Here is a 26,366-nt window from a genome sequence, read left to right as displayed (position 1 = left end):
CCACCTGATGCTGCTTCTGTTTTGGAGCTAGCTTGGTTAGATGCTCGCTGATTAGACTTGCAGGGTCTTTGCGGCCTATGTAGCCTACGGAAGTGTCCGACCTCATGTCCGCATTTATGCATGTATAGCTGGATTGCGTGTGTTAATTACCTTGTGGTTGTGTGCTGGGGTTTTTTGGTCCTCGCTCTTTGTGCTGTTTTTAGGGTGCAAACATATTTGTTCCTGTTTTTTCACTTTCTTCGTTCCTTCCATTCCCATAGTTTCAGCAGCTCCCTCCAGGAATTTGCTGACATTTGTGAGTCCTTATATTGATGCTTTGATTATTAGTCCTGATTGTTATTATCTGACTGATAAAGTAGCCGGAAACGCACAAGGACTAAACACAACATTGTGGCTGCGTTGACCCGACGAGTAGTCACGTTTCTCTGGAGGTGCAGGCCGGGTTGCCTTGTAGGATGAGAGCGGTTTCCGTAGCTGCCTTGTGTGCGCTTCTCAGGTCTACTTTGATGTTGGTGTTTTTTTTCCTGACTAAGAAGTGTTCCGTACATCATCCACAACATCATCCACAACAAGACACTCGCTGCTATCTGTGCTATCATAGTAAAAAAAAAAAAAAAAAAAACACCACATGGGACTCTCTGAGGAGCAGCGCGGTGTGCGCACACACACACATGCGCACACATTTGTCCGACGGCGTTCCGAGCTTAAACTCGGAGAGAGGAAAAAAATGATTTCATATCAATCCACAAGACTTGAAAAAATAACAATATCTATAATATCAGTTAGTTTTAGTTAGTTTTGTAAACTCACAATTCAGTTTTAGTTAGTTGTCGTTTCTTCCTTTTAATTTTAGTTTTTATTTATTTCAGTTAACGACAATGTTTTTTCAATTTCAGTTTTCGTTATTTCGTTCGTTTTCGTTAACTATAATAACCCTGGTTCCAAAAAACAACTTGTTGGCAGCCATGATGACACCATTGAGGCCTCAAAAACCGATGGGGGTGGCACCATGGATAGTAGGTCCATCTTTTGTACTGTCTATAAACAGGACCCAAACATCCATCCATCCAGTGTCTTTCTGTCAGGACAAGCAAGGCAAGCAGTGCTTGCCTTCTCCTTCTATCTCAGACAGCACTGCCATAATGCTCCTTGCTTGTTAGCATCCATGCTTTACATCCTTTACTCATACTCATAGAAAACTGTCTCCATTTTACAGGCGTGTTCATCTCCCGTTAACAATGATTTGAGCTGGCCAAGCTTGATGGTAAACTGATGGGAGACCATCGTGCGAGGCAACCTGCCATTGGCTCTGCTTTCACTGCTCTGAGATCAGTTATGATCTGCTCTTTGTGTGAAAACACAGCTAGCATGAGCAAGTAAACGAGCTTCAGTAATTTATCATCGTAACAGATGAGTTTCCTCTTGCTAACCACCTTGGCCAACATGCATGACATAGAGAAGATGAGTGTCAAAGACCTGTTAATAACATCTTTAGTATATTAGTGAGGAAAGCTCTGACGATGATGGGGAGGAGACAGCAGCTCTCACCATGTCCGGTCTAATAAAACATGCAAGTTTTGACTAAGTGCAGCCTCAGCCAGCATTTTCAGGTCCTTCTTAAACAGGAGATTTATGGTGAAGGAAAACAGTACACCTCTCTGAACAGCGTCTGGGAGGCTGTGGCTGCAGCTGCACAAGTTAATCACAGCCCCTTTTTTCTGCTGCAGGAGGTAATAGTCACTCTACAAGCAGAGCTACTTAAAACCAGACAGCAGTCAGACATACTTAGAAACAAGCTGCTGAACATTTGAGTATATTTAGAGGCTCAACAGCCTGTTTCTCTCTCCTCAAGAGCTGGTAGAAAATAAAATAAATGCTCAAGTTACATTCATCAAGTGGCTATAAAAATGAATGAATAATGATGATGCAGCAAAACAAGTGTTTAGCAACAAGTTATCAGTCTTTTTGTTACCCCCAAATGCTGAATGAAAACAATATTGGAGGTTTGAGACCTTTTATTATATTCAGGCCTTTAATTTACTACTGCTGCTGCATTTCTGTGACTATGAAGCTCCTCGATGAAATCATCACAGCACTTTTCAGCATACCTTATATTCTCCTTTTTTAAGGTTTTCCATCCCTGTCAGAAATGGTAGAAACAGTAGAAAGAGTGTCAGAGCTCATATGTGATTGTCTGTGAGTAGAGATCAGTCTGCATCTGCTACAAGCAACCAAACTGTCATCAGGTATGAGCACAGGAGGAAATTCCTTTCAGGGTGACATCATTATCTTCGTTACTGCTATGGAAACAGACATTCCAGTATCGTCTTCTGCTTGTATTCATAGCAAAACAGTGTGAGAGTGAAGAGTGCAATACAGCCAGCCTCATCATTTCACTTCTTGCTATTGGCCAGCTTATCATAAACATCAGAGTGAAGTAGTTTGTTTGGCTGATGGCCATGAGCTGATGTCAGGCTACATCTGACACTGTGGAGGAGTCATCGAGATAAAGAGCAGCGTTTGACCTGGACACAGCTCTCTGACATGGACGCAAGGCTAAAATATGACTCCGTGTGTGTACATGTAATGACATCTACAGGCAGGACTCCAGAGGGTGATGTCATGGTGAGTCATAATTCACACACACAGGACAATGACTCTTTGTCTCCCACAACATACACACACACACACTTTAATTATTTCCATCCCAAATCCAATAATACTTCTTTTGTGCAACAGATTCAATTTTTATTTCAAAAGACGGGATTTAAAAGTTCATAAATTTACATGACAAAGAAAGACACACAGCAGATATTGAGATACTATAATAGGCAAACCCAGCACTTTGGTAAAGATGCTTTCTGTGATAGGTACAGTCTAATAACAGAAGATTACATATTACAGACAGACAAGAAAACTAGTTGTTCCACAGGAATTATCCAGAAGGAACAGTGTGACATGCTACGAAATATTACTATTCTCCAAACAGCGTGTAGAGAGAGATCTATGACATGCTCAGAGCATTCATTTCTTAAAGCATCTTAATGCTTTAATGATTTTAGTCCAACAATAAAGATCATTATGACCTATAATGACAGATAATAGGGCTCACCTGGAGAAAGACTTTTCCTCTATCAAAGGTGCAAAAATCAAAATAATAACATTATGAATAGATTTCATCATTTAGCACATTTCCATTTTGATGTAAAAAGCCCTTTACACTCTTCATTTTTACTTGATTGTGGTAGAGCCGCCAAGCACGGCAGGACCTCCAAACCAGGAGGGACTCTGAGGTTCAGTGCGAAGGCGCTTTCACGCAGGATGCAGCAACACCCTGAAACTTAACAGTTTTCAGTTACTTGTGCTGCAGAGTTCAATATATTTGAACCTAAAATGAAGCATCCAGCTGGCAGCAGACAGGTGAGGCAAAAAGAAAAGGCTTTCCTTGAAATGGATTTTTATCCTAGTATACAGGTCCGGTATTTAACAGTCACACAGCTTGTTGTAGTTAGGCAGATACTTAATGCCCAAAGTGACAATGAAAACAGCTCAGGCTAATGTGGAAACATTTAATATATATATAATCACAGGTAAAGTAAAAAGGTATGACAAACACAAACAGACAACATTCCTGTATAAAATATAATGGGGTATTAAAACAGCCCCACTCAGACATTTTAGTTTGGGCTGAAGCTTGCACTCAAGTGAAACGCATACCACATCTTTTGTGAAAGCCCATGAGCGGTTTACTGAACCACCATCCTGAAATATAGTGAGTATGTAAGAATATGGATGCTAATGTGGAAGTGGAGGGAAACCAGGTTTTACTGTTTGTCAGGGCAGCACTGAATCAAAAGTCAGTTCTTCAGCCTCCATTGTACATTTGTAACAAGGTTTAAAGTGTTTTTAGAATTTCCTGCTGAAACCAAATGTGTGTTTTTAATGTAATAAGTGTTAGACATCTAACAGGTACCAGGTCAGCTTGGCAGGTAATGAGTGAAGCAAAATCACATTGTAAACGGTTTCCTAAAGTACAGCGTTATTACAATGTAATGTGTTAAACCTGGACTGACTGACTGGGGTCAGTGATACAATAACCCTGAAGGGCAGAAAAGGACAAACAAGAACTTCAAAATTAATTTTGATAAACCATAATATATACTGAAGAGAGCGCAACACCCCCAAAATATTAAATACGGTTGAAATCTTCAATGGTGGCAAGAGATATACAAAGAAGATTGTATTTATACTATAATAAGTGTTAGCATAGATTATTTTTTTTATGTCATTTCTTTATATTTTTGTGCATTTGTCCTTAAGGACCAAAGTATATTATAAATTCAGGAAATACAAATCAATATAACAACACCTTTAGAGATGTGTTTTTAGCCTCTGCCAACATTTGCTGGAAACATTTGGTGTTTTAGCTGCCAAATGCTCTGTTTGTCTGCTGTAGTTGGTGCTGGTAAGATCACATACAGTGTTCTTACCAGCTGTGAGCATTTCCTCAGCTTGAGTAAGAGGGAACCAAAACTGTAAAGCTGTGAACAAGAAAAAAGAAGTAAAACTAGCAAGCTGAAATATTCAGTTGCTTGAAAATTCTTTGCGTTCTGTTCTGGCTTTGCCACTGGGATCAATCCCTACCACACACAAATAGACAAGCGATAAATTCTTAATAGAAAAAATAGTGATGAAAGCCATTTTAAGGAAACTTGGTACAAACTAAAACAGCATTGGACTTCATGGGGTGCATGTTGATGCTGTTCTGGGTAAAACACTTTTGCTGTGGGCAACTGAGGGTTACACAGGATTTCTCATAACTTCATTCTGTTCCTTTAAACCACAAAAACAAAAAGGCGATACAACTTCCTGCATCTAATAAGCTGAGTCCAACTGTACGGCTGCTTTGGAATAATTATAATCACAGTTTTAGCGTCACTTTTTTCATATGTTGTGAGGCTTTGTGAGCATTTTAATATCATGAGGCTTTAAAAAACAAAACAAAAAGCAGCTAAAAGAAAATAGCACTCTATACAGCAATTTTAGTCAGGGGAGCGACCCGGGGGGCCAGGGGGCCCATGGCCACCACAGACTATCAGAGGGCCATGTACAACTGCATAACTTAATTTTCTTTGTTTTGTTTTTGTAAGCCGAACTTGATTGATTTTTTTTTTTTTTTTTTTTTTTTTTTTTTTGTGAAACCATTTCTCTTTGCCATTGCTCCTACACACATGTATCTGACCACTTATTAAAACTGTAACGATTTAATGAACTTTACGTTGCATTCATTGCAGTCACAATGAGAGCAAAGAGATTATCTGACCTGCAGCAATTTGCCATGCAAGAAAAATAAGTCTTGAGACGATGAGAAATGATGGTCTCAGCCTGACCACCCCTTTAAAATTTTCTGGCTCCACTACTGATTTCAGCACCAGATGGATGTGTGCCTTTACACTCCAGCATGTTATGTTTTTTTTCTTTACATTAAAGCATTGTTTATTTATATGGCTTCAATACAAGTGGTCTATGCATACTGTATATATTAAAACATATCCAAAAAAAAAATCCTTCGAGATTATATACCAGTTTAATAAAAAAAAAAAAAAAAAAATCTCTGTACGCCAAAATATCCACCGACGTGTGCTCACACTCCCCATCTTTGGCTAACAGCTACTTTGAGTTTACAGCGCTGAGTTTGTGTTTTTGACATTTTGATATTTATCCAGGCTGTGAAATGTGGTGATATAACAAGATCTTTCACATTCAATCTGCATGCGGTCACTACACCACCTCCACATAGTTGGCTGGGTAAAGCCCCTCCCACCCACCATCCTTCTTCCCCCGACACCATCCTTGGTCATCCTCATCCTCAATCTTCAGAAACTCTTCACCTGCAGGGAGGAAGAGAAATGTAATTCTCAGAATTCATTTTTAAAGCAATTAAAACGTTTGGCTCTTATAACTGCACTCAAATATTTTGTCAAACCAGCAGCTACAAAGAAAGCATATCCCAGCTCAAACTGGGCAAGAAGCAAAGTTTTTCTATTAGACTAATAAATTAATCAGTAATTTCATAAAGTATTGGTCATTGCGCTTTTGAAATAAAGCTCTACAAAGTTGTGCAACTGAAAATAGACTGGAGCACACCTTCAAAGCTGTGGATTTTGAAGCTGTATTGGTGTGTGTTTATCAAGTGAGGCGCTAAAGTGCAGTTTCTCTAATGTCCATTTGAGGCTGCCTTCAAAAGCAAGTCACTACCCAAAGACTCTGTTAAAATGACCAACCTTACAGCAAAAATGAATACATTTCTAACCTGATGTATTGTCAGCATTATTCTTAGGGTTATAATGAAAGTCCAGAGAAGGTAACTAAAGGGCAACTAATCCAAACGTACAAAAGCAATCAAAGAATGAGCTATCAGGGAAATCTTATAGGAGAGAGAACAGAAAAAGAGGAAGATGGGACTTTTTATACACAGAGGGCTGATTGGGAATGAGACAGAGGTGAAAAGAATCAGATCAACCCAAGGAACACAGTGTTAAAAATAAAAACAAGAAATAACCAAAAGACACGGAACCCACAACAGACATAAGAGTGACTGAGTAACAGAAAGACGAGACAGGAAGGAACTGGCTCTATTACACAGCATGTCTTTTGTCCTGTCTCTCTCCCCTCAGCCGCAGCCGGTCACAGCAGATGGCTGCTCCTCCCTGAGCCTGGTTCTGCTGGAGGTTTCTTCCTGTTAAAAGGGAGTTTTTCCTTCCCACTGTCACCAAGTGCTTGCTGCTTTATAATTATTGTAGGGTCTTTACCTTACAACATAAAGCACCTTGAGGCAACTGTTTGTTGTGATTTGGCGTTATATAAATAAAATTGAATTGAACTAAAATAACTGAAAAAAAATAGCACTCAGACATGAACCAAAACAAGAGTGCAACACTGAAACTCATTACTAGAATAACAAAGTAGGAACAGCCAAGGACTCACAGTATAATGGGAATAATAAAGAAGTGAAACAGGAGCCCAACAATAATCAACAACAGTGAGAAGAATCCAAAATCTCCAAAACATCTTTAAACCCAGAGACCAAAATCCGGGACCAGGATACTTTGGCACTACTGGTCACTGTTTCATATGATTTTGTATACGTGGATTGTTAATCTGTGTATTTTTAAATAGGCTGTACAAATAAGTGGTTTGACATTAATACAGCAGTGTGGCTGCTTTGAATGACAGGTTCATGTCACTGAGATCAGCGTTTCCACGGTCACCATCTTGGCTGCAAAAAAAAAAAAAAAAAAAAAAAAATGGATGTGACAAAGAGGGTTGGGTCTGACTGAAAATGCACCTTCATTGGCTCCTCACTTCTGATTGACAGTTTGTTAGCCAATGAGTGTGCGGTTTCATGCCAAACCTAATCCCTATTTTGAAATACAGTATGACCAAGATTTTCAAAATAAACTTAATTTTTTTATTCAGTTTGAGCCAAAATGAGTGCCAGCCAAATATGGTCCAGAATCTGGACCAAAAACTTGATGACAATCTTCATAATGAAGCTGAGGCTTCAAGGAGAAGTGGGTGACTTCATCGTGACTACATTCATCTTGCAGTGTACAGTGTTTACCTGCTTTAAAGGACAGCTCATCCGTCTCCTGGCCGACATAATCATACAGAGCCCTTACTTTCACTCCTCCAATCATCACACTATCAGACAAAAACGAAGGAAAAAAGATGAATGGTTGTTTCCAAAAAAAACTGTGCAACATCCAGTCAGTATATGTTTAGTGTGCAATAACAGTTCCCATTCATATAAATATCCTCACCTCTTCTCTATTGTTCCTGTCTTTTCCACTTCTTTCTTCCCTTTTTTGGTTTTCTTTTCAGGTGACCATTCCTGAAAACCATTGGAATAAAAAATGTAAATAAACTGCACAGAATTAAGCTTAAAATTGCCAGATAGAAATGGAAATACCTGGAAGTGAGGCCAGTCAGTCGGCATGCCGGGCCCGTGGGTGTTTTTCCACCAGCGTAGGTCCTCTTGCTCATCGATAGCCATGAGTGTGTTGTGGAGCTCGTTGTACACGGCCCGCACGCTAAATGACACGTGATAAATGAGATAATCCAAAATCTGATTTTAATCTGCTCTGATCTGTTGGAAATTTGCAAGGAAATAATTTGTCCTTCCTATAAATTTGCTGGAAGAAGTAATTTATTCAGTAATAATCTTACTTATCAAATACAGACATGCTCTTCATGTGAACTTGCCAGCACTTTTCTCACAGCAGGAAATGGTCAGCTTCACACTACTGGAATAATCCTGTGTGGTTTAGGTGAGGGAGCTGCCATTTTATTTATAGTATGCCTCATAATACATCATAATCATCATTGTATAATAAATCCAATGATATGGAATATATGTTACACATTTTATGTGTACTCAGGATACTTAATAGTATTTTTCTGATGATTATATAATTACAAAATATTTAATCTACTTGCACTGCAATCCAAAACACTTTACTTAAAGTGTTTTCCCCAAATTAATCAGATTAATAGTGTATATAATTTCTCTCATCCCCCTGTGGCTTTGGCTGATTTTATAAAGTAATTAAGTTGCCATCTTAGCCATTATTTCCTTTATTGGAGTAGAGGAGAGTCACTGATGTGCTAATATGTTGTGGAACAGCTTTTAATTAGAGGTAAATTAAGTCAAATTATTGATTTCAACATACTTAACTCTAAATACACAGACAGACACAAGCTGCAGGGATCCCAGATAACACAAATTTGTTCTACCTGTTTAACCGCAAACGTCGATCTCCTCCTAATCAGCAGAGGCAGCAGCACCTTTTCTTACCACTACACGCCGACGGAGCACCGCGGCTCACCTCTCATTGTTGGTGATGTCCAGGTGTTTGTGGATGGAAAGGAAAGCCTGTTTGAGAAATACAATCCTCTTGCGCTCCTCCTCCTGTGATTGGTCAAAGACGGACTCCATCTCCTCCATGTAGCGAGGAGCATAGGTGTTCACCTCCTCCAGGACCTTCTCATAGCGCGCACGAACCTGGAGAGTTTTCAAACCGAAGCAGGGGATAGTAGTGAAAACCCAGGTTTAAGTGAGGAGATTAAATGATATTAATAAACAAAACCCCATTTTAGGTTTAATTAACAATATTTACAAACCAAATAATTGCAACATTGCACCTCTCATAGATTATACAGTCCACAGAGTTGATAATGAATCTATCATTTATATAACACACAGCTTCACCCACTCCCACCGGTGAAATTAAAGATACGTGAAGTAGGAGACATGTCGCAAGCTTGTGAGAACATGTGACGTGATGTAAGAAGACTAAATTCCTGAGTCAACCTCTTAGAAAGCATCTGAAGCAAACATTTCCAGCACCATTACAACCCTGGGTCCCTCCACTTCATCCCTGTTGTGTAATTTGACTGTTTTGTAAGTTACTGTGCTGGTGACTAGTGCTTGCACCTGTCCATAATCCTGCCTTCCTCCCATGTCTGCTCTTTCTGTGTTCTACCTCCTGTCAGTTTGATTCATCTGGTGCTGTGCTCCAACCACAGCAGGGCTAATTATTGCAGCTGGTTTTAAAGGGCTGTCAGGCCATCATTCAGGGCAGCTGTGATCTCTAGTGAGCAGTCTGCTCCATGCTTGGAAAGGTTACTTGCTGCCTCGTGCTTTTGTGAAGTAATTTATAGTGTGTTAAGTGTTCAGAAGGGTTCTTGCCTGATTTCAGTTTTGATTCATTAACCTGCTTGTTTTATTCTCCATTTGGGGCATTTGTAAAACTAGGACAGGTAACAGTACTTGTATTCCCGTTCACCACAGACAGCAGCTTCAGAGGAGCTCCTCTCCTCTGTAACTTCTGCTTCGGACAGGTTGGCCTGTTAATTTACTTTTTTTTGGTAACTAGAATAGTCAGATTTAGTGTTTAAACTTCTGCTATCACTTTTTGTGATGACATGACCTGCATTTTCTTTTGCCTACTTTAAAACCATAAAGGAACACAGTAAACTACTACTAATGGTCACTAAAAAAAAATAAAAAAATTGCTTCTAGCTTTACTGTGGTGAGAAACTCCACTGCACTTTTGACAAAATGTAAAAAATAATGTGTTGTGCACCTTCTCAGCCTCCTGTTGAGCCACTTCTCTTTCCTCCTGGATCTTCTTCTGTTTGTCTATGGAGACGTCAGGGTTTCCCTGAGTGTGTGCCTCTCGCTCTCTGGCTGCCTGCTCTTTCCGGCTCACCTTATGGTATGCTCTTCTTGCTTTATCCAGCTGTGGGCAAACCAAAGCATAGTGTCACTATGTAGAGTTGATGCACAATAGTGAATGTAATGGGAAAAGTGTCAGGATAGAAATACTCTGATTACAGAAACACCAGTAATCATACAATTCACTCACAGGAAGCACTTAAGCTGTGATGCACCTGAGTCTGAAAAGCACACTAATGAATAAATCCATTTCTAAATAGCAGTGCATTAGGCCCCTGTTTTCTAAATATAGTTGAGTTGAGGCCATTTGCTTAACGATAAGCCATTTGTGATGCTGCAGTCACTTCTAGTACATATGAGTTACTGATCCCCTAAGGGTTCACCTTTTAATGTAAAATTTTATTTTCATATTTGCATCTCCCTTCCTGCTCTCACATCACAGTAAACTACAGATTCAAGTGGCTCATTGCTTCTCAACACAATTCTCTGGGAACTGGGTTTTGAGCTTAAAGATCTCTGCTCACGTCACCGAAGTCCCAGACTGGGTGGGAAAATAAGGCCTGGGAATGTCGCAGGGAAAAGTTCCCAAAAACAAACACAGAAATGTCATGACGACCAGAGCTGTTCTCGGTGGAGGTGTGAAGCCATGGATGACACATAAAAGATGCATCGGTGCCCTCTAGTGGTTACAGAGACTGTACTTTAAGTCCAATAACAGAGTTAACTCAAGGAGAAACCTCCAGAGGTGAAAAATGCAGCTTAAGTGGAAGTGGCAAAAACTGCAGTTCCTCTAGTGACCACCAGAGGCCGGCTCCATGAGAGTAAGTCAGTCTCCACAGACTCATGTGTTCAACTTTACAACATTAAAATGCATGGTCCAAAAAAGCTTTTGATAGTTTTGACCTCTGTGGACAGTGTCATCCCTCAAAAACTCTGAGTAGGGTCTGCCTGGATTATTGAGCGTGGCGTGGCTGCATCAATTGACAGGCGTCCAAACACAAGCAGCTAGAGCCAATCAGAGCCTGCTAGGCCTCATCCACTACTTCTAGTTAATAAACCCGGATCTCTTCTGTGTGTGTGTGTGTGTGTGTTTGTGTTTGTGTGTGCGCGCGCACTGTTGGAGCTTTTTGGAGCATTTTTAATGGATTATCTGACTAATTGTATGGCTTGCAGTGGAATTCTAGTGTTTTATTAGTGTGTGTACAGTTTATGAATACTAACTTGCTCCAAAAAACAACAACAAAAAAAAACATGGCAGCTGGTAAAATGCTAGCCTTATGCATAGACTGCATATAAAACATGGATATAGTCTTTCAGGTCTGATAAGTGAAGCTGGAATTGCCTCAAGCACTCCTCTGGCTACAATAAGCAGGCCAATTGCAAAGAAGTCTAAAAGAAAAAGACCTGACTTCCCAATTAAAATAATTTTATAAACTGCATTTTGAGTAAATTAGATTTAGGCACCGGTGTGCTGCCGCTGGAGCACAACTGCACTTAATCAGCTTAATCTGGCTGAAATTCAGTCATCATTAAAGCTTATTTCATTCAAGAGAAAGAACAATGACAAATCAAGTGGTGAAAGATGTCATATTGATGTTTTAAGGCATGTTGATTGAGTCACGATGTCACTAAAATGTTACACCTTAAAGGTACTGGGAGCTGCTTTCAAAAGGCACAGGGTAGTCAGCATTTTTCCCTCTTGTCTGCAGGTTTATTGGTAACAAAAAGGTACATATCTTCTTATATCTTTATTTTTTTAAGACTGAATTTCACAAATTACTGAGTGACTGCAGTGGCTACCTCCGTCTTTTGTATACAGTCATTGTGCAAAACTGAAAAAAGTTGTTAGAAAAAGCATCAACAACGGTCACTTTAAACCTCCAATTTAAGCTCCACCTGGCCAAACAAACTACATAATTAGAGGGTACACAATCAGGAGCAGACACAAAACTAACAATTATAATTAAAATGTGTGAGAAGAAAACTATAATATGTTTAAATATTTGTTAGTATCATTTAAGCCAGTTCTGACATCTTAATAGTAAACCACAATGTCATACAATTCAGAAGGGACCAGCTCAATAACCTTTGGTGTGCATAGAAACACTGGTGCTTGTTGTGAAGTTAATAAGAAAAGTTGGGAACAGCTTGATTTAAACATTTTATAATAGTTTAAAATAAGAACAGCAGCATAATTTGAAACAGCTTCTAAACAAAGTTCTAAAATAAAATAATAAAAATATATAGTTCAAAGAGTAGCCATATCAAAACAGCGTGATAAATAACAGCCGAGCAAGTTAAAAAACACACACACACTGCGTCTGTTACACAAGTGGCTGCCTAAGTATTTAATTTATTATTTCACAACATGCTAAACTAACTTTAATGTGGCATTTTATATCTGTGCATGTGGCTCAGTCACTGAGATCAGAGCAGAGCTTTTAATTAATATGAGAGCTTTTAATTAGCATGAACAAATCTAAAGAATCTGACCTTTTTAAGTCTTTTAGCCCACGGCTTCTGAGCACGTGCAAACCCCGTCTCAGCGTCATGGGACTCCTTGAAGCCTCCAAATAACTTCTTGTGGAAGGTCTCCTTCTGCCAGGTCCTGACCCGATCTCCATCCTCCGACACCAGGGAGCGACAGATGGTGGCGTGTAAGGCGGCCAGCCGGTCGGCGGAGGACAGAAAACACTGCCAAGCCTTCATAAGAGAGCCGTATAGAGGACCTGAGGGAGGGAGGAGGAGATGGTACACCGTTGAAATGACGTTTGTATTTTAGTAATAATTAGGTCAGGATATTTAAAAAAGTATAATTTCCATGTTCATTGCAGGTGCTGCAATTACTGAACATACTAGAGTCCACCACTGGCTTCCACTTGTTGCTCCATTCACTGAGCTGCTGGGCGTATTGCCTCTCCACGCGAGCTCTCTCTTGGAAACACGCCACGATGTCATTACAGGCCTGGAAAGCATCTTCTGTTCGCTTCACAGTGCGCTGATAGTTCCCAGGCTGCCAGGACACAAAGACAGAAGACGTTTTGCTTTTCACATCATAAACACTTGAAGTAGATGGAAGGCTGAATGGATGTGGAGCTTGAAACTCTAAAAAAGCTTTTTAAATTATTTTTTTTGGCTTGAAAAAGTCCAGTGTTTAATCTTTCAGTTATAGATAGGAGACTCCACTCAAGTACAGCTGAGCCACGTGTTCAAACACTGTTAACACATCTAAAGCAATTTTCTTGGCAGCAACTAATAATCTCTATTGAAAGCTGATATTTAATTGCAATCCTGTGGAAAATCAATGAGAGAGAGGTGAGAAGATTGAGCCCGCTGTTCCCTTCATAATCAGGCTGCCAGCTCTGCTTGGCTTTGTTTAAAGCCAAGACATAAACAAAGCCTCCAACACATCTAAAACTCATCTAAAGCTCACTAATTGCATTTCCTGTGTTTAAAACAATGATTTGTTTTAATGGTTATATGCCAGAATATTTCTTTCTGCGATTCTAAGCAGACTCCAGCTGCACATATTTATCATATAAAAGTGTTATTGATTTTATTTAGTCAGACTTTGCATGGGTATGTTTCTCCAATTATTCCTTAAATGATTGCTCTGTTACTGTCACAGTAAGTTGTGCCATTGAGTAATGTACAGTACTGGAAGCAGTTGAACCCAGGCCTGATGTGGGGGGGGGGGGGGGCATTTCACTTCCTGTTAATCATATTGTGCAGAGGCTGCCTGCAGTTGCGTCTGGGGTGCAGCAGGGGGAGCAAGCAAGAATAAGAGTGAGTGGAGCTAAACACCTAAAACAATTAGTTGCACGTGCTTCTTGACAAAAAAAAATCCAAGAATATCCAAGAATATTATTTTACCTTTCATAAACACAGCATTGATAAAATGCATAGACCATAACTGCCATCAAGAGGCTGTTGCTTCTGTTGCTGCTTGGTTAAAATGGTGGATGCTGTAAAGTTATGGCAGGCTTTTTAACATAAAATCCGTTTCGTCTGACTATCCGTAATTGGCTGTGTAGAATTTCAGGTGGCTGCAATGGCGCTGGCCGTTCTGGGCAAAATTGTAAGAAAATGCCACAATATAGAAAGAGTTGTTCAGTATGGGATATGCGGAGAACGCGAAGATCGTGTACTTGAAGACTTCTTAAGAAATCTGCAAAGAATCTCTGATTTTATGGCAGGCCGTTTTAACAAACTGCCTTATAATCTTTCCGCCAAAATGCTCCGTAAATCTGTGACGTTTTGACTCGACAGAATACTAATTCAAGATATCAGTAATGTCATTCTGACTAGTCAGAATGTTAATTTAAGAGATTTTAAATATAAATGCCGTCTAATTCAAGATATGTCTAATTCATTTGGAGACGTCTTAAAGGGAATTTTGACTAGTCAAAATTACAGTTCTAGATATCTCTGATTTAGTTTTACCTAGTCATTATTTGCTTTCACGATATCTAGAATTTAATTTGCACTAGTCAAAACTACATCTCCTATCTAAAAATACATTTAAGATATCTTTAATTAGAATTATGACTAGTCATATTTGTAGATATCTGAAATATGTGTTGCAGATAGTAATTCATTGTAGATATCTTGAATTAAAGCCTCCATTCAACTCAATGGAAAATCTGACGTCATTTCTATTAGAATGTAATTAGAGATATCTGATATAGGTATTAGAGATATTAGAGATATCTTAATTTACTAATACGTCTAGTCATAAATCGGTTTCAGATATCTGGAATGCAAGTGTGGTGAAGCGGATTTTATGTTATTAAAACGGCCTGCCATAGTGGCACATGATGTGCCACAGGTGACGCTGCGCTGTCAGTAAGCTTCCTGTGGTAGCACAGACGCCGGCCGCAGCGTGAGGTGTGGTCTGTCCATAAAAAGGCAGACAGAGTGAGGGCAGCAGCGCGGCAGGGGCAGGGCCCTGAATGTAATAACATCTCCGAAGCAAGTGTGTTGTTTGTGGATGTGGAATTTGGAAATCTCTACAATTTTCCTGGCAGCTGTCATCAGCTCCTTCTCAGAACTCGCTCCTACTCGCTTTTTCGCTTTCTGTCAGACTCTATCTGGCTGTGACTGACACACTTAAGGCAGCTGGTTCAGTGTTGTTGTGTGCCATGCTGTGTTAAATTATTTGAGGTGATATGCTCAGTGTAAATGCCACAAAAATGCAGAGCAGACCTGAATAAACAGGTCATTTTCAAAGCCAACGTTTTACCTGTCAAACACACATTTAACTAATAACCTCAACAGTGGGGCTCCAGTTACTGGTGTTGTAGGTGTTGGCTCATAGACATGGCTTACTTGGATAGAGTACTAGGCAAATTCTCTGTAAGATGATATGAGTCTCCAGAGTTACAACAGCATGCTTTTTGCTTCCAGTGTACAAACTCCCTAACGGGACTCTTAATTAGTACTTAATTAAATGCAGGGACAAAAGAAAGGTCAAACAGTTCCCTCTTTACATGTTGGCATTGATAGCAGCAAATGTGAAACAAATATGCATCATTTTGTGCTTCAGGTAACTAGAGCAGGAGTAATCAGCACGTATAGGGCATCTTCGTTATATAATAGGACATTTTTCTCAACTAATCTTTTTTTTTTTATTTGTAATTGTAAATGATTTATTTACGAAACTTCTTTCTCCCAATGTTTCTGTTCACGTGTCGTGCTTTAAAGACAGACACCCTGACTGTAAAAGGTTTTCATTGTCATATTAACAGCCTTCAAAGAAAAGCAATCAGAGCTGTCAGTGTGCTTTTAATGAAACACTGTCGTTTTAAATGCTTTAATCAGAATCACCCGGAGTGTTTCACACGAGCGCCCTTCCTCGTTCCTCCCTCTCTTTCTTCCTTTCCTTTCTTTCTTTCTGCCTCTGTTGTGGTTTGCGCTGACTTTTCTCACTCGTCTGTGATTTAAGCAGAAACAGCTGAGGAATCCAGTTTGAGGCCAGTGGCAGCGCTGCAGAGACCCAGTTGGCCAACAGCCGAGGCGAATGCAAATCCGCTACTAGAGAATCAGTCCAAGCAACAAAAGCTGCATCGAAGGAAAAAACTACAGACTTCTGCTGAAAAAGAAAAAAAATAAATAACTGATCGCACTCAGACTAGTTAACGATGTCAGCCTGGTGAGTTTTCCATACAGTGCTGCATTAATGTCAGTGGGTGGGCTCGATTTAAATGTTACACAAATGTGGTTGTGAAATGTATTAGTTTTCCTGGGAGCTAAAGTATTAGCTGGTAGTACTGTGGCAGTAATAAAAAATAAAGTTAGCTGTGATAAAGTTTAAATAGTACATGTGTAATAAGTAAAAGGTAGTGGCAGCCAAAGCAGCAAAAGTATTAATAAAGGCTGAAATGGCATAAAAGAAAAATTTCCAGGATGTACTCCAATAAGATTTTACCACAGAGTACAGATGACAGATTCAGAGAACGCCTGTCAAAAATGTTTGTTCTATAAAAAAACAGAGAGAGTCTGTTGCAAATTAAAAACTCTTAAATCTTTAGTTTTCTATTTGAAAACAAGCACGAATGTGTTTACCAGACATGCAGGTGTCTGTTATCACAGAATGTCCTTATTTAATAATCATAAGGTGTATAAAATTATATATAATATATACAATATATAACTGGGAGAAAGGGGGGTTTTAATACTATTAAAGGGGCAATGATGCAATAACCCTGCAGAAGGCAGATCCGTTAAGGTTGTGGTGACTTTGCAAAAGCGAAAGGCTGAAGTTTGCACTGTGATGACGGGCACCCTTTGAACGTGGCGGCAGGATGACACAGACGGGAACTGGCCTGGAAACGCATCCAGCACAACAGGAGTCTTCCGAATTACAGGAGGGGGAACAATGAAAGTGGGGCAGCCAATCGAGGCCAACGGGAGACAAAGCCAATATTAAAGCGGCAGCACAGTCAGATCAGACAGTCGGGCACTCTGAAGTGTTTACAGCCTTAAAATACGGTGGCGAAACTGGGTTGTGACTTTTAAAGAGAGTGTATGGTAGTTCACAAAGTGGGCAAAATGTAACTGTGATTATCCTGAGATAGGTGCACGGTCGAGTATGCTGTAGGCTTAGGCTAAAGATAATAGTAAGGATTTATCTTTCATGTTTGTGAAAACTGATCCTTGCTACAGGCTGCTTATTTTCTCATTCTGCCTGGGTTAGTGCTGTGAAACTGAAAGAAACTTTTTCCTTTTACTCCAAATCAAATGCTGCAGAGGGGGTGAACCTGATCCCTGTTCTGCTTCATTCTGCACATTTTGTTCTGATCTCTGTTTCATATGAAGCTACATGCTGTTACCTGACCCCAGAGCTTAGCACTTGTCATCACTACACCTGGTTAAGAAATGGTCTGAGACTGGGACATACCCATTCTTAATACAGTAATGTGTCCTAAGCTTACTGTTGTTCTTGTATGGATTAAATAAACATGCTAATTAGTGAGATTTAGAAGGAATTTTGGAAGAAGTTTTACCTTTGAACTGAGCCAACCATAACAATACAATATTACAAAGAACTCCAATTTTTAGACTTCTGGTCTTTTGGAGGATGCTCATGAGTTAGTCCACGATGAACTGAGCTGTTTTTTCTTTGATGGGAGGTGTTGAGACAGTAAACATACTTGAATATTTAGGGTTTTTAGATTGTTCTGATTGTAATGCCCTTCTGTGAGTATCGGGGGCATCGAAGCACCATGAGATACTTTACAGCACCAGCCGATTTAAACCTTCAACCACCACGACCAGCTGCTTTGTGTACACACATGGACATTTCTGTTGTGGTTTAACTACTCTTCAAACATCTGTTTTAGTTATCTTTGGGAAATGTGTGCTGTCAAGTGAGTGTCTAACGTCCGTAGACGGTATAAAAAAAAAACTGGCAACGCTTCAGGGCCTGAAAAGTGAAGCCAACTCAGAAGTGCTGTAAACCTGAATTCTTCGTAATGGTCGACAGAGAACGATACCTGTGGCTGCAAAAACACTTGTGGTCCTATTCAATTAAATAGCAAAACAACCCTCACGATTGACCTCTGTAAACACTTTATGGGCTCAGTTAGTCCTTTCCGGTCATACTGGATGAAATCACTATGTTCACGTTGTTTTAGAAAGGATGATTTTCCAGGATATGCAGACCAATCAGGATGCATTAGCAGGATGCAAGCATTTTGCCTTTTCTTCTTCTTTTCTCTGGAAGCAGGTGTATATAATTATTTCAGCCATATCTCTATTCACTACACATGGGTTGCCCCCAAGGTAATTTTCTAATTTTAATAAGGTAATTTCTTCCAGGTTTTTTGCACAATGAGATTAACAGGGAGTAGAATGGCTCCTGTAGATCCAAGGCTAGTTGTTAGCAGGATATTAAGCATATATACAAATGGCAAACTATTGTTTTAAGTCACATATTTAAAAAACAAATAGGAAACAACTCTCTATGGAAGCAGGAAGTGAAAAATGGGGGGAAAAACTTGTGGGATTCAAAGACTCAATCCACTTTGCTGAGCAAAGACATAAAATCAGTTACTGAATGAGCCAAACACTCTCAGAAGCCTTCTGTGAGAGCAGTTAGATCCATGTGAAGTGGTTCAGAGTTACTGTTCACACTTAAAGAATGAAAACACAGCTCTGTTTACAGAGACATGCTGCCTGAACGACAAGACTGTTTTGACTGTTCTGGCTGCATGGTCGCTCAGATTTGAGATATGGAGGGAAAATCTATCTTGTGGAGTCTATCTTCCTGTCCCATCACAAGGCATAAACACGCAAACACAATGAGAACACATACCATCCAGAAGCTGCGGCTGTACGCATCTTCAAGGCTGTTTTCCGATGGCAGGGTCGACATCCTGTTTTCTGAGAAAGCAAAGAATACGTGATTAGTTTGGATTACTCTGCCTTTTAAACCTGACCTTAATGTAGCTACCATTATCACTTTCCATTTATTGGCTTTGGGTCATTGCAGCTACGCCGTTTAAGGCAAATGTTTAAAATAATTGAGGGACCCGGGTACTCTGGTTTCCCCCCACAGTCCAAACGCATGCAGTCAGTGGGGTTTGGTTGAATGGAGATTCTAAATTGCCCATAGGTGTGACGGTTGTCTGTCTCTCTGTGTTTCACTGTTTCAACTGTCATCCTGTTTTTCTTGCCTGTGTGTGTGTGTGTGTAACATATTTCCTCTGCATCTTTATAGTTTGTGCACTTCTTTTATTCCATATTTTCTTTAGATTTTAGCTGTCTGAATTATAATTCTTGTTTTACACTATCCAAAGCATGTTTCTTTTGTGAAAAGCTTATTATATTTTAATTGCATCTTTCTTTTTCTAAGCTGACTTGGTTAGCTAACAGTTTGGGCCGGTCCGTTTCATTTAGATAACTATTTCAGCTCACAGCTGTTTGTTATTAACTACTTCAGCTGCCATGCCTTTTCTTAGCTAACTATTAGTGAACTGTTTACCCTCTATTTACTGTTTTAACAGTTTCTCTTATATTTAGTGAGTCATTTCAACTGTCTGTTTACATATCACTGTTTGCAAGTATTTGTCTTGTACTTTTAGGTGTCTATTTACTTTTGGCTCTATCTGTTACTTTTATTGGAGTCTACTGTTTCGCTGTTTCAGCCGTCCTTTTCTTTTTCTCTTTGCTTCCTTATGTGTTTTTAGTGCTCTTAGTGTGAGCTCAATAGGTGGACATAACTCATAATCAAATCAGAGCTTTTATAATAATGTATTTGATCAAATTACCACTTCCCATAAACCCCTTGGCACCAACATGATTCACCACTGGGCTGAAGTGCCCCTGGTTGGAAATCAATTCTCTCCTGCTATTTTAAGCTCCATGACATGAAGGCATTTAATATCTCTGCAGATAAATAACCAGTGCACACTGGTCAGGACTAATGTGAGGCTGCACAGCAGGTGTAACACAGTGACTCAATCACATACAGAGGCTTCGTACGCCCATTAAAATGTTGGAAGTTGACGTGTACAGTAAATCTGACCCAGCAGGCGTACTGTAGAAGCTCTGATAACACCAGCAGACATGGACTGCCCTTTCCCAGCATTCCCAGCTTTGAAACACGAGCTATCCGAAAATAAACAGGGCCTAAGGGTCAACGCATCCAATCACATGCTCACTTTCTTCCCATGCTGGTGGCTCAATGACCAAAAACCAGCGCACTTCCTTTGAACGTACTCCTGCTCTGACCACCTCAGAAAAGAAAGAGGAACTTTTCCAGTTCAATCTTTAAGCACACGGCAGTTTTGCCTTCTGCTGTTTCAAATCCTGGATGCACCCAAAAGCTGAACTCCACCCTAACAGAGCCTTTGTGTCTGACCTGGTTTTCCTGCCTGCAGACATCTCCCCTCATGGCTCCGTTATGCTCACAATTAGATTCAGTGATCTTCCCTCAACATCCTGCTGTTCACGGGGCATCACATGCTCCACTAAGAGAATAATGTCATGCCTCTTCCCAGCCTGAATCTTTCTCAGTTTGCTTCATCCCTACCACTGAGGGCCTGTAAATTACACAACCCACATATCTGTAGAAGATCGTGAAAATAAAGAATAACCTCCCTTTTAACCCTTGACCCTGACTTCCTTTCCCCCCTTGCTAGCTGGCTTTCCTCAGGGTATGACAAAGTTTCCAGATAAATGTGGGGGTGGAGAAGCTCTGTCATATATTAATTAGTGTGGCTGCAAGATTTACCACAAACCTTTTACTCTGACTGCAACTAAGCTACTTCTGTTAGTGTAACTGCAAATTTATGCAAAGTTTATCCCATATAAGCAGGCAGGAAAGTAAAAACCTCTAATAGTGTGGGATTGGCCTGAAGATTTGAAAAACTGAGCCTGAAATATTCAAAAATATTTATATCAGTGAAATTTCCAGTTAGCTCACTGTGAAGTCTGGGATTTTTGTGAGGCATAGCCCCTTTATTTCTTACTTGTTGACTTTAAATGAGCCACAGAACTATGCATCACGTGGTTGCCTTTTCACACAAAAAAAAATATACTGTGACTTACCGCCTACAAGCACAGATCTATATCCACCATGGATCCTCCAGATTTTTTAGAATATCTTGGCATGTCAGATATGAAATTTGTTCCCCCGGATTCCAAAAATCCACTATAAATTATCAGTATCCAACATTAACTCAGACTCCATGCATCTAAAGCACTGACTTTTACACTTAAAAGACAAACCAACTGAACCCGGAGCCCATTCAAGTCCATCTGGAGCTTCGATCTAACCAAACCCTTTCACCCCTGTGTGCTTCGCACACTTTGGCACACACACTCACTCCTCCCTCTGTCCCCATTTCATCTGTCACACATAACTACACACACACGCACACACACACACATTGCATAGAGGAAATATATAGTAACGAATGGACACAGAGCAGAAATAGGAGCGCCGTCACTCCATCAGATCTCACTGATATGCATCCATTCAGCTGCGGCAGCTGATAGTTTCCTTACCTCTGAATGCCAGGACCCCTCTCTCTCATTCACCCCTGTTCTCTTCTTTTGTTTGTCTAGTTAAAACTTTTTTTTCACCTCTCCGGTCTGTACAGAGACTCTCGGGCTCCTTCCCCCCTCTGCCTTGTCTTTTTTTTCACTCCTTCTCTCCAACTTTGATTTTTCCACTCCTGCTGGACAGTGTTGCTCCTGCTCTTCCCCTTTCTTTGGCCGACTGTTCGTGTCAGATGAGTTGGCTTTTTTTTTTTGCCTCCCTCCTTTTCCTCCCTCCCTCAAGTCTCTCTCTCTTTCTCCTCCTCTCTGAGTCAAACAGCTGCAGGAAATGTATTCTCTTGTTCTTTGTCAGAGATCTTCTTTGACTTTTTCGTCTTTCATTTGGTCGCTTCACCTCCTGCAAACTAGTCCCAATGAAGTGCGTGCGTGCGTGCGTGCGCGTGCGTGCATCTCTAAGTGAGTCAGACAATAGTTGAGTCATCCAACCAAAGTTTATGCTTGGCATGTGTGTTTGGGATTTAATAACCGTGGTAACCACTTTTTACCATTTTGGCCAGATAAGGAAGCTCCATCTCTCTGTGCTCATCTTTAACCCCCCCTCCTCCCTTTTTACTCCCCACTGTTTTCCCTTGGGATCATTTACTAGGTCTGCTTCCACAGCTGGAGGATACATCCGGTGTGTGTGTGTGTGTGTGTGTGTGTGTGTGTGTGTGTGTGTGTGTGTGTGTGGGGCCTTTGAACTTTTTTCTGGTGTTTAAATGCTTTTATACTTCACGGGTCAAAAATGACCCATAAGACAATCTTTGTACCCTAGTGGTGTACAGCCCACATGGAAACACAAACAAAAACAAAGTATCACTTTTTCTAATGATGGGGTCCCTTTAGGAAAAGTCATAAAATTTCAACTTGGAAAAAAGATAGTTTAAGGTATTTTTTTCTACAGCTAAACATGGTAGTGGGTCACTTTTGACTCGCAAGACAACACAAGGGATAAAAAAGCTGGACTTCACCACTGCACTGATCTGTTTATCTATGTTAAAAACACTGTCCATTCTGACACCCAGGTTAAAAACCATAGGCTTTGCGTATTGTGTTAGAGGCCCCAGATCTACAGGAGAGGACCCACCAGTAGTACCAGGACTAACAACCAAAACCTCTGTCTTCTTGTTGTTAAAATGAAGACAGTTTGGTGCCATCCAGGTTTCATCTTAGGACCCCCCGGCCTACTACGGACCGGTGTTGCTTGCTGGTGCTGTTCTCACTATTTCCTAGCGACAGACGCCACGCACCCGCGCCTTTTTAAAAATGGCCGCTACTACACCCGACGCTCCACCACATCCCCAGAAATGAAAACGTATGCAAAGATACAGACGTGAGTGGGAAGACATACTGTGTCAAAGTGTAACATTTTTTGGCGAGTATGTTCAGTGCGCACGGCGGGCTGTCTGATATAAGGCAACATGGATCAGGAGAGCAACACCGGACACTGATATATAGAACATTACGTTATTATTGATGCAGTTTCCTCTTGTGCTTTAGTAGACTAGTTTGGGTTGATTGTTTAGGGTGTTGAGTCTGAATGATCATTAACTGAATATAAAGTAGTATTGGTATACATACATATGGCCATTGAAAGAACAAATCATGCCAGTAGATTAACAGTAAACCTCTAATTCTTGGGACTTTGGCAAAATCATGTCCCACCAAAAAAGTGCAAATTCCATTTGCATATTATTTTTAAAAATTTACAAAACATAACTGGGGGATTTTGGCACAAATATTTAGTGATTTATATGATTTTATGATATGCCCACATATCATAAAATGACCCACAAAATGATTTGTCCCAAGACAAGAGTCTATAATTTTGATTTGATGAAAAACTGTCATGATGTTCAGGAAAAGGAAGGACCCAACTGCAGAGGCAGACGTAAAATGTTTCCAGTTTTTATTTTCACAAATCCAACAAAGTTTTTGAGTGAGGAGGTCCGGGATTAAACAGGCTTGTCTCCAACACTCCGTCGGTCTGGCAGCACTTTTACTGACCCACAGAATTCTTGACTCACACCCCAACAGACCCCGGCTCAGCTCTGCACACAAACAGCAATTAATCCACAAGGCAAAAAGAACGTGGCACAACACCAAAATAAAGTGCATAGTTTGGCTACCTGGTAGAGGCAACGATCCGGCAAGGACTGAAGACTTCCTTTGGCTTAAATGCCCAGCGAGTGAGCCTCAGGGAAAACAGGTGAGTAAACAGTGATTGAGATCAGGTGTGCCACACACGGCTGGAGGAGGCCGGCCAGAGGGTGGAGCAACTGTCGAGCCTGCCCAAAGAACAAAAACACACCCATACAACACACTGCCGGCCCGGAGAGGGCGGGGACCATGACAGTACCCCCCCCTCAACGGGAGCCTCCCGGCGATCGCCCAGGCCTGTCTGGGTGCCCCCGATGGAACTCCCGGACCATGGAAGGGTCCAGGATCGCAGAACGAGGCACCCAAGTACGCTCTTCCAGACCATACCCCTCCCAATCCACCAGGTACTGAAGGCCATGACCCCGCCGGCGGACATCCAACAACCGACGGACGGTGTAAACAGGCTGGCCACCAACGACCCGGGTGGGCGGAGGGGGTTCGGCCGGAGGGCACAGGCGGCTAGATCTGACTGGCTTGATCTGTGAGACATGGAAAGAATTACAAATCCTCATGTGGCGAGGTAGGTTCAACCGGACGGAGACAGGATTAATGACAGAGCTGATCACAAAAGGGCCAATAAATGAAGGAGAGAGTTTTTTTGATTCCGATCGGAGATTGATATGCTTAGTAGACAGCCAAACCTTCTGCCCGGGGGCATACGTGGGTGCAGGACGGCGGCGCCGGTCAGCCAGTCGTTTATTCCGGGCAGAAGTGCGAAGAAGGGCAGCTCGGGTAGATTTCCACGTCCGTCGACAACGACGAAGATGGTGCTGGACTGAGGGTACATTCAAGTCGGTCTCCTGATTCGGGAACAAAGGGGGCTGATAACCCAAACTGGCTTCAAAGGGTGACAATCCGGTAGCCGAGGATGTCATGGTGTTATGGGCATATTCCACCCATGCCAGCTGAGTACTCCAAGTGGTCTGATTAGAGGAGGTCACACAACGGAGAGCCGCCTCCAGTTCCTGGTTCATACGTTCAGTCTGGCCGTTGGTTTGAGGATGAAAACCTGAAGATAGACTAACCTGAGCGCCAATGGCAGTACAGAACTGCCTCCAAACGTGAGACGTGAACTGGGGGCCGCGATCTGAAACGACATCCTGAGGAATCCCATGAAGACGGAAAACATGGTCCGTGAGCAGGCGGGCTGTTGGAAGGTTAGGCAGAGCAACAAGGTGAGCTGCTTTTGAGAAACGATCAATTATAGTCATGATAACAGTGTTACCTGAGGATGGGGGCAAGCCTGTGACAAAATCGAGGGAGATGTGGCTCCAAGGACGTCCAGGTATGGGCAAAGGTCTTAATAAGCCAGTGGAGGGAGACGAGAAGACCTTATTCCGGGCACAGACGGTGCAGGCGCCAATGTAGTCGCAGACATCTCGGGTTAATGAGGGCCACCAGAATGAGCGCTGAAGAAACATGATTGTTCGGAATACACCAGGATGGCAGGTAAAGCGGGCAGTGTGAGCCCAATGCAGCACCTTGGACCGGACTGAGGTGGGTACGTACATTTGGTTGGCAGGACCGGTCCCGGGATTCGGTTCGTCCCTTTGCGCAGCCCGGATCAAAGACTCCAGTTCCCAGGTCAAAGCCCCAATCACCCGGGACACTGGAAGGATAGTTTCTTCTGGCCGAGGGAGCTCAGGATCAGAAAACAGACGAGAAAGGGCGTCAGGTTTGCCGTTACGGGAGCCAGGGCGGTAAGAGATGGTGAAGTTAAACCTGGTGAAGAATAGTGACCACCTAGCTTGGCGTGCATTTAATCTCTTGGCCTTTTGAATGGATGAGAGATTTTTATGGTCCGTCCAGACAATAAAGGGTTGTTCAGCTCCCTCAAGCCAGTGACGCCATTCCTCCAGTGCTAGCTTCACAGCCAGGAGCTCCCGGTCACCAATATCATAGTTCCACTCTGCAGGAGAAAGATGGCGAGAGAAGAAAGCACATGGATGCAATTTATCATTCTTTCGCTGGGATATTACAGCTCCTACCCCAGCATCTGAGGCATCCACCTCCACAATGAACGGTTGTGACAAATCCGGTTGTATCAGAATAGGGGCGGTAGCAAAGAGATCCTTGAGGTGGTCAAACGTCTCCTGAGCATGAGTTGTCCAGAGAAAGGGCTGCTTAGGGGAAGTGAGAGCGGTTAATGGGGACACAACACGACTATAGTCTCTGATGAATCGACGATAGAAATTGGCAAACCCTAAAAAACTCTGCAACTGTTTCCGGGTGGAAGGCGTGGGCCAGTCCACCACAGTTTTTACCTTAGTTGGGTCTGGTTGAATGCTGTCAGGCGCAATGGCAAATCCCAGGAAAGACACCGTTTGGACATGGAACTCACATTTCTCCCCTTTAATGAATAACCGATTTTCCAGCTGTCTCTGCAGGACTTGGCGAACGTGTTCCTGGTGCTCTTGCGGGG

The 26,366-nt window shown here is 41.5% G+C and overlaps 1 protein-coding gene across 2 annotated transcripts; it reads right to left on the bottom strand.

The window, feature by feature from the left end:
- Nucleotides 1-2,765: 2,765 nt before the first annotated feature.
- LOC115785017 (protein kinase C and casein kinase substrate in neurons protein 3-like) lies at nt 2,766-21,960 on the bottom strand. Of its 2 annotated transcripts, none has more exons than XM_030736445.1 (10): nt 21,752-21,960; nt 19,056-19,123; nt 13,097-13,253; nt 12,734-12,969; nt 10,149-10,304; nt 8,889-9,064; nt 7,973-8,093; nt 7,824-7,894; nt 7,625-7,704; nt 2,766-5,891 (listed from the first exon to the last, which is right to left on the bottom strand). In XM_030736445.1, the coding sequence occupies exons 2-10, from the start codon at nt 19,113-19,115 to the stop codon at nt 5,782-5,784; spliced, it is 1,167 nt and encodes a 388-aa protein (XP_030592305.1). In that variant the 5' UTR covers nt 19,116-19,123; nt 21,752-21,960; the 3' UTR covers nt 2,766-5,781. The 2 variants fall into 2 exon arrangements, with proteins under 2 accessions (XP_030592305.1, XP_030592307.1); XM_030736447.1 differs by lacking the exon at nt 21,752-21,960 and adding an exon at nt 21,293-21,459.
- Between the last annotated feature and the right edge of the window lie 4,406 nt (nt 21,961-26,366).

This window comes from Archocentrus centrarchus, chromosome 8 (genome assembly GCF_007364275.1).
Source record: "Archocentrus centrarchus isolate MPI-CPG fArcCen1 chromosome 8, fArcCen1, whole genome shotgun sequence".
NCBI classification, from domain to species: Eukaryota; Metazoa; Chordata; class Actinopteri; order Cichliformes; family Cichlidae; genus Archocentrus; species Archocentrus centrarchus.
The sequence above is the reverse complement of the archived record's forward strand: the minus strand, read 5'-3'. Positions and strand labels throughout refer to the sequence as shown.

Coding starts and splice junctions, on each gene's coding strand:
- LOC115785017 (XM_030736445.1), bottom strand. CDS start 19,115: ATGTCGACCCTGCCATCGGAAAACAGCCTTGAAGATGCGTACAGCCGC. Junction 12,970..13,096: donor GAAGCCAGTGGTGGACTCTA/GTATGTTCAGTA, acceptor TCCCTCCCTCAG/GTCCTCTATACGGCTCTCTT. Junction 9,065..10,148: donor CTCAACAGGAGGCTGAGAAG/GTGCACAACACA, acceptor AAAACTCTCCAG/GTTCGTGCGCGCTATGAGAA.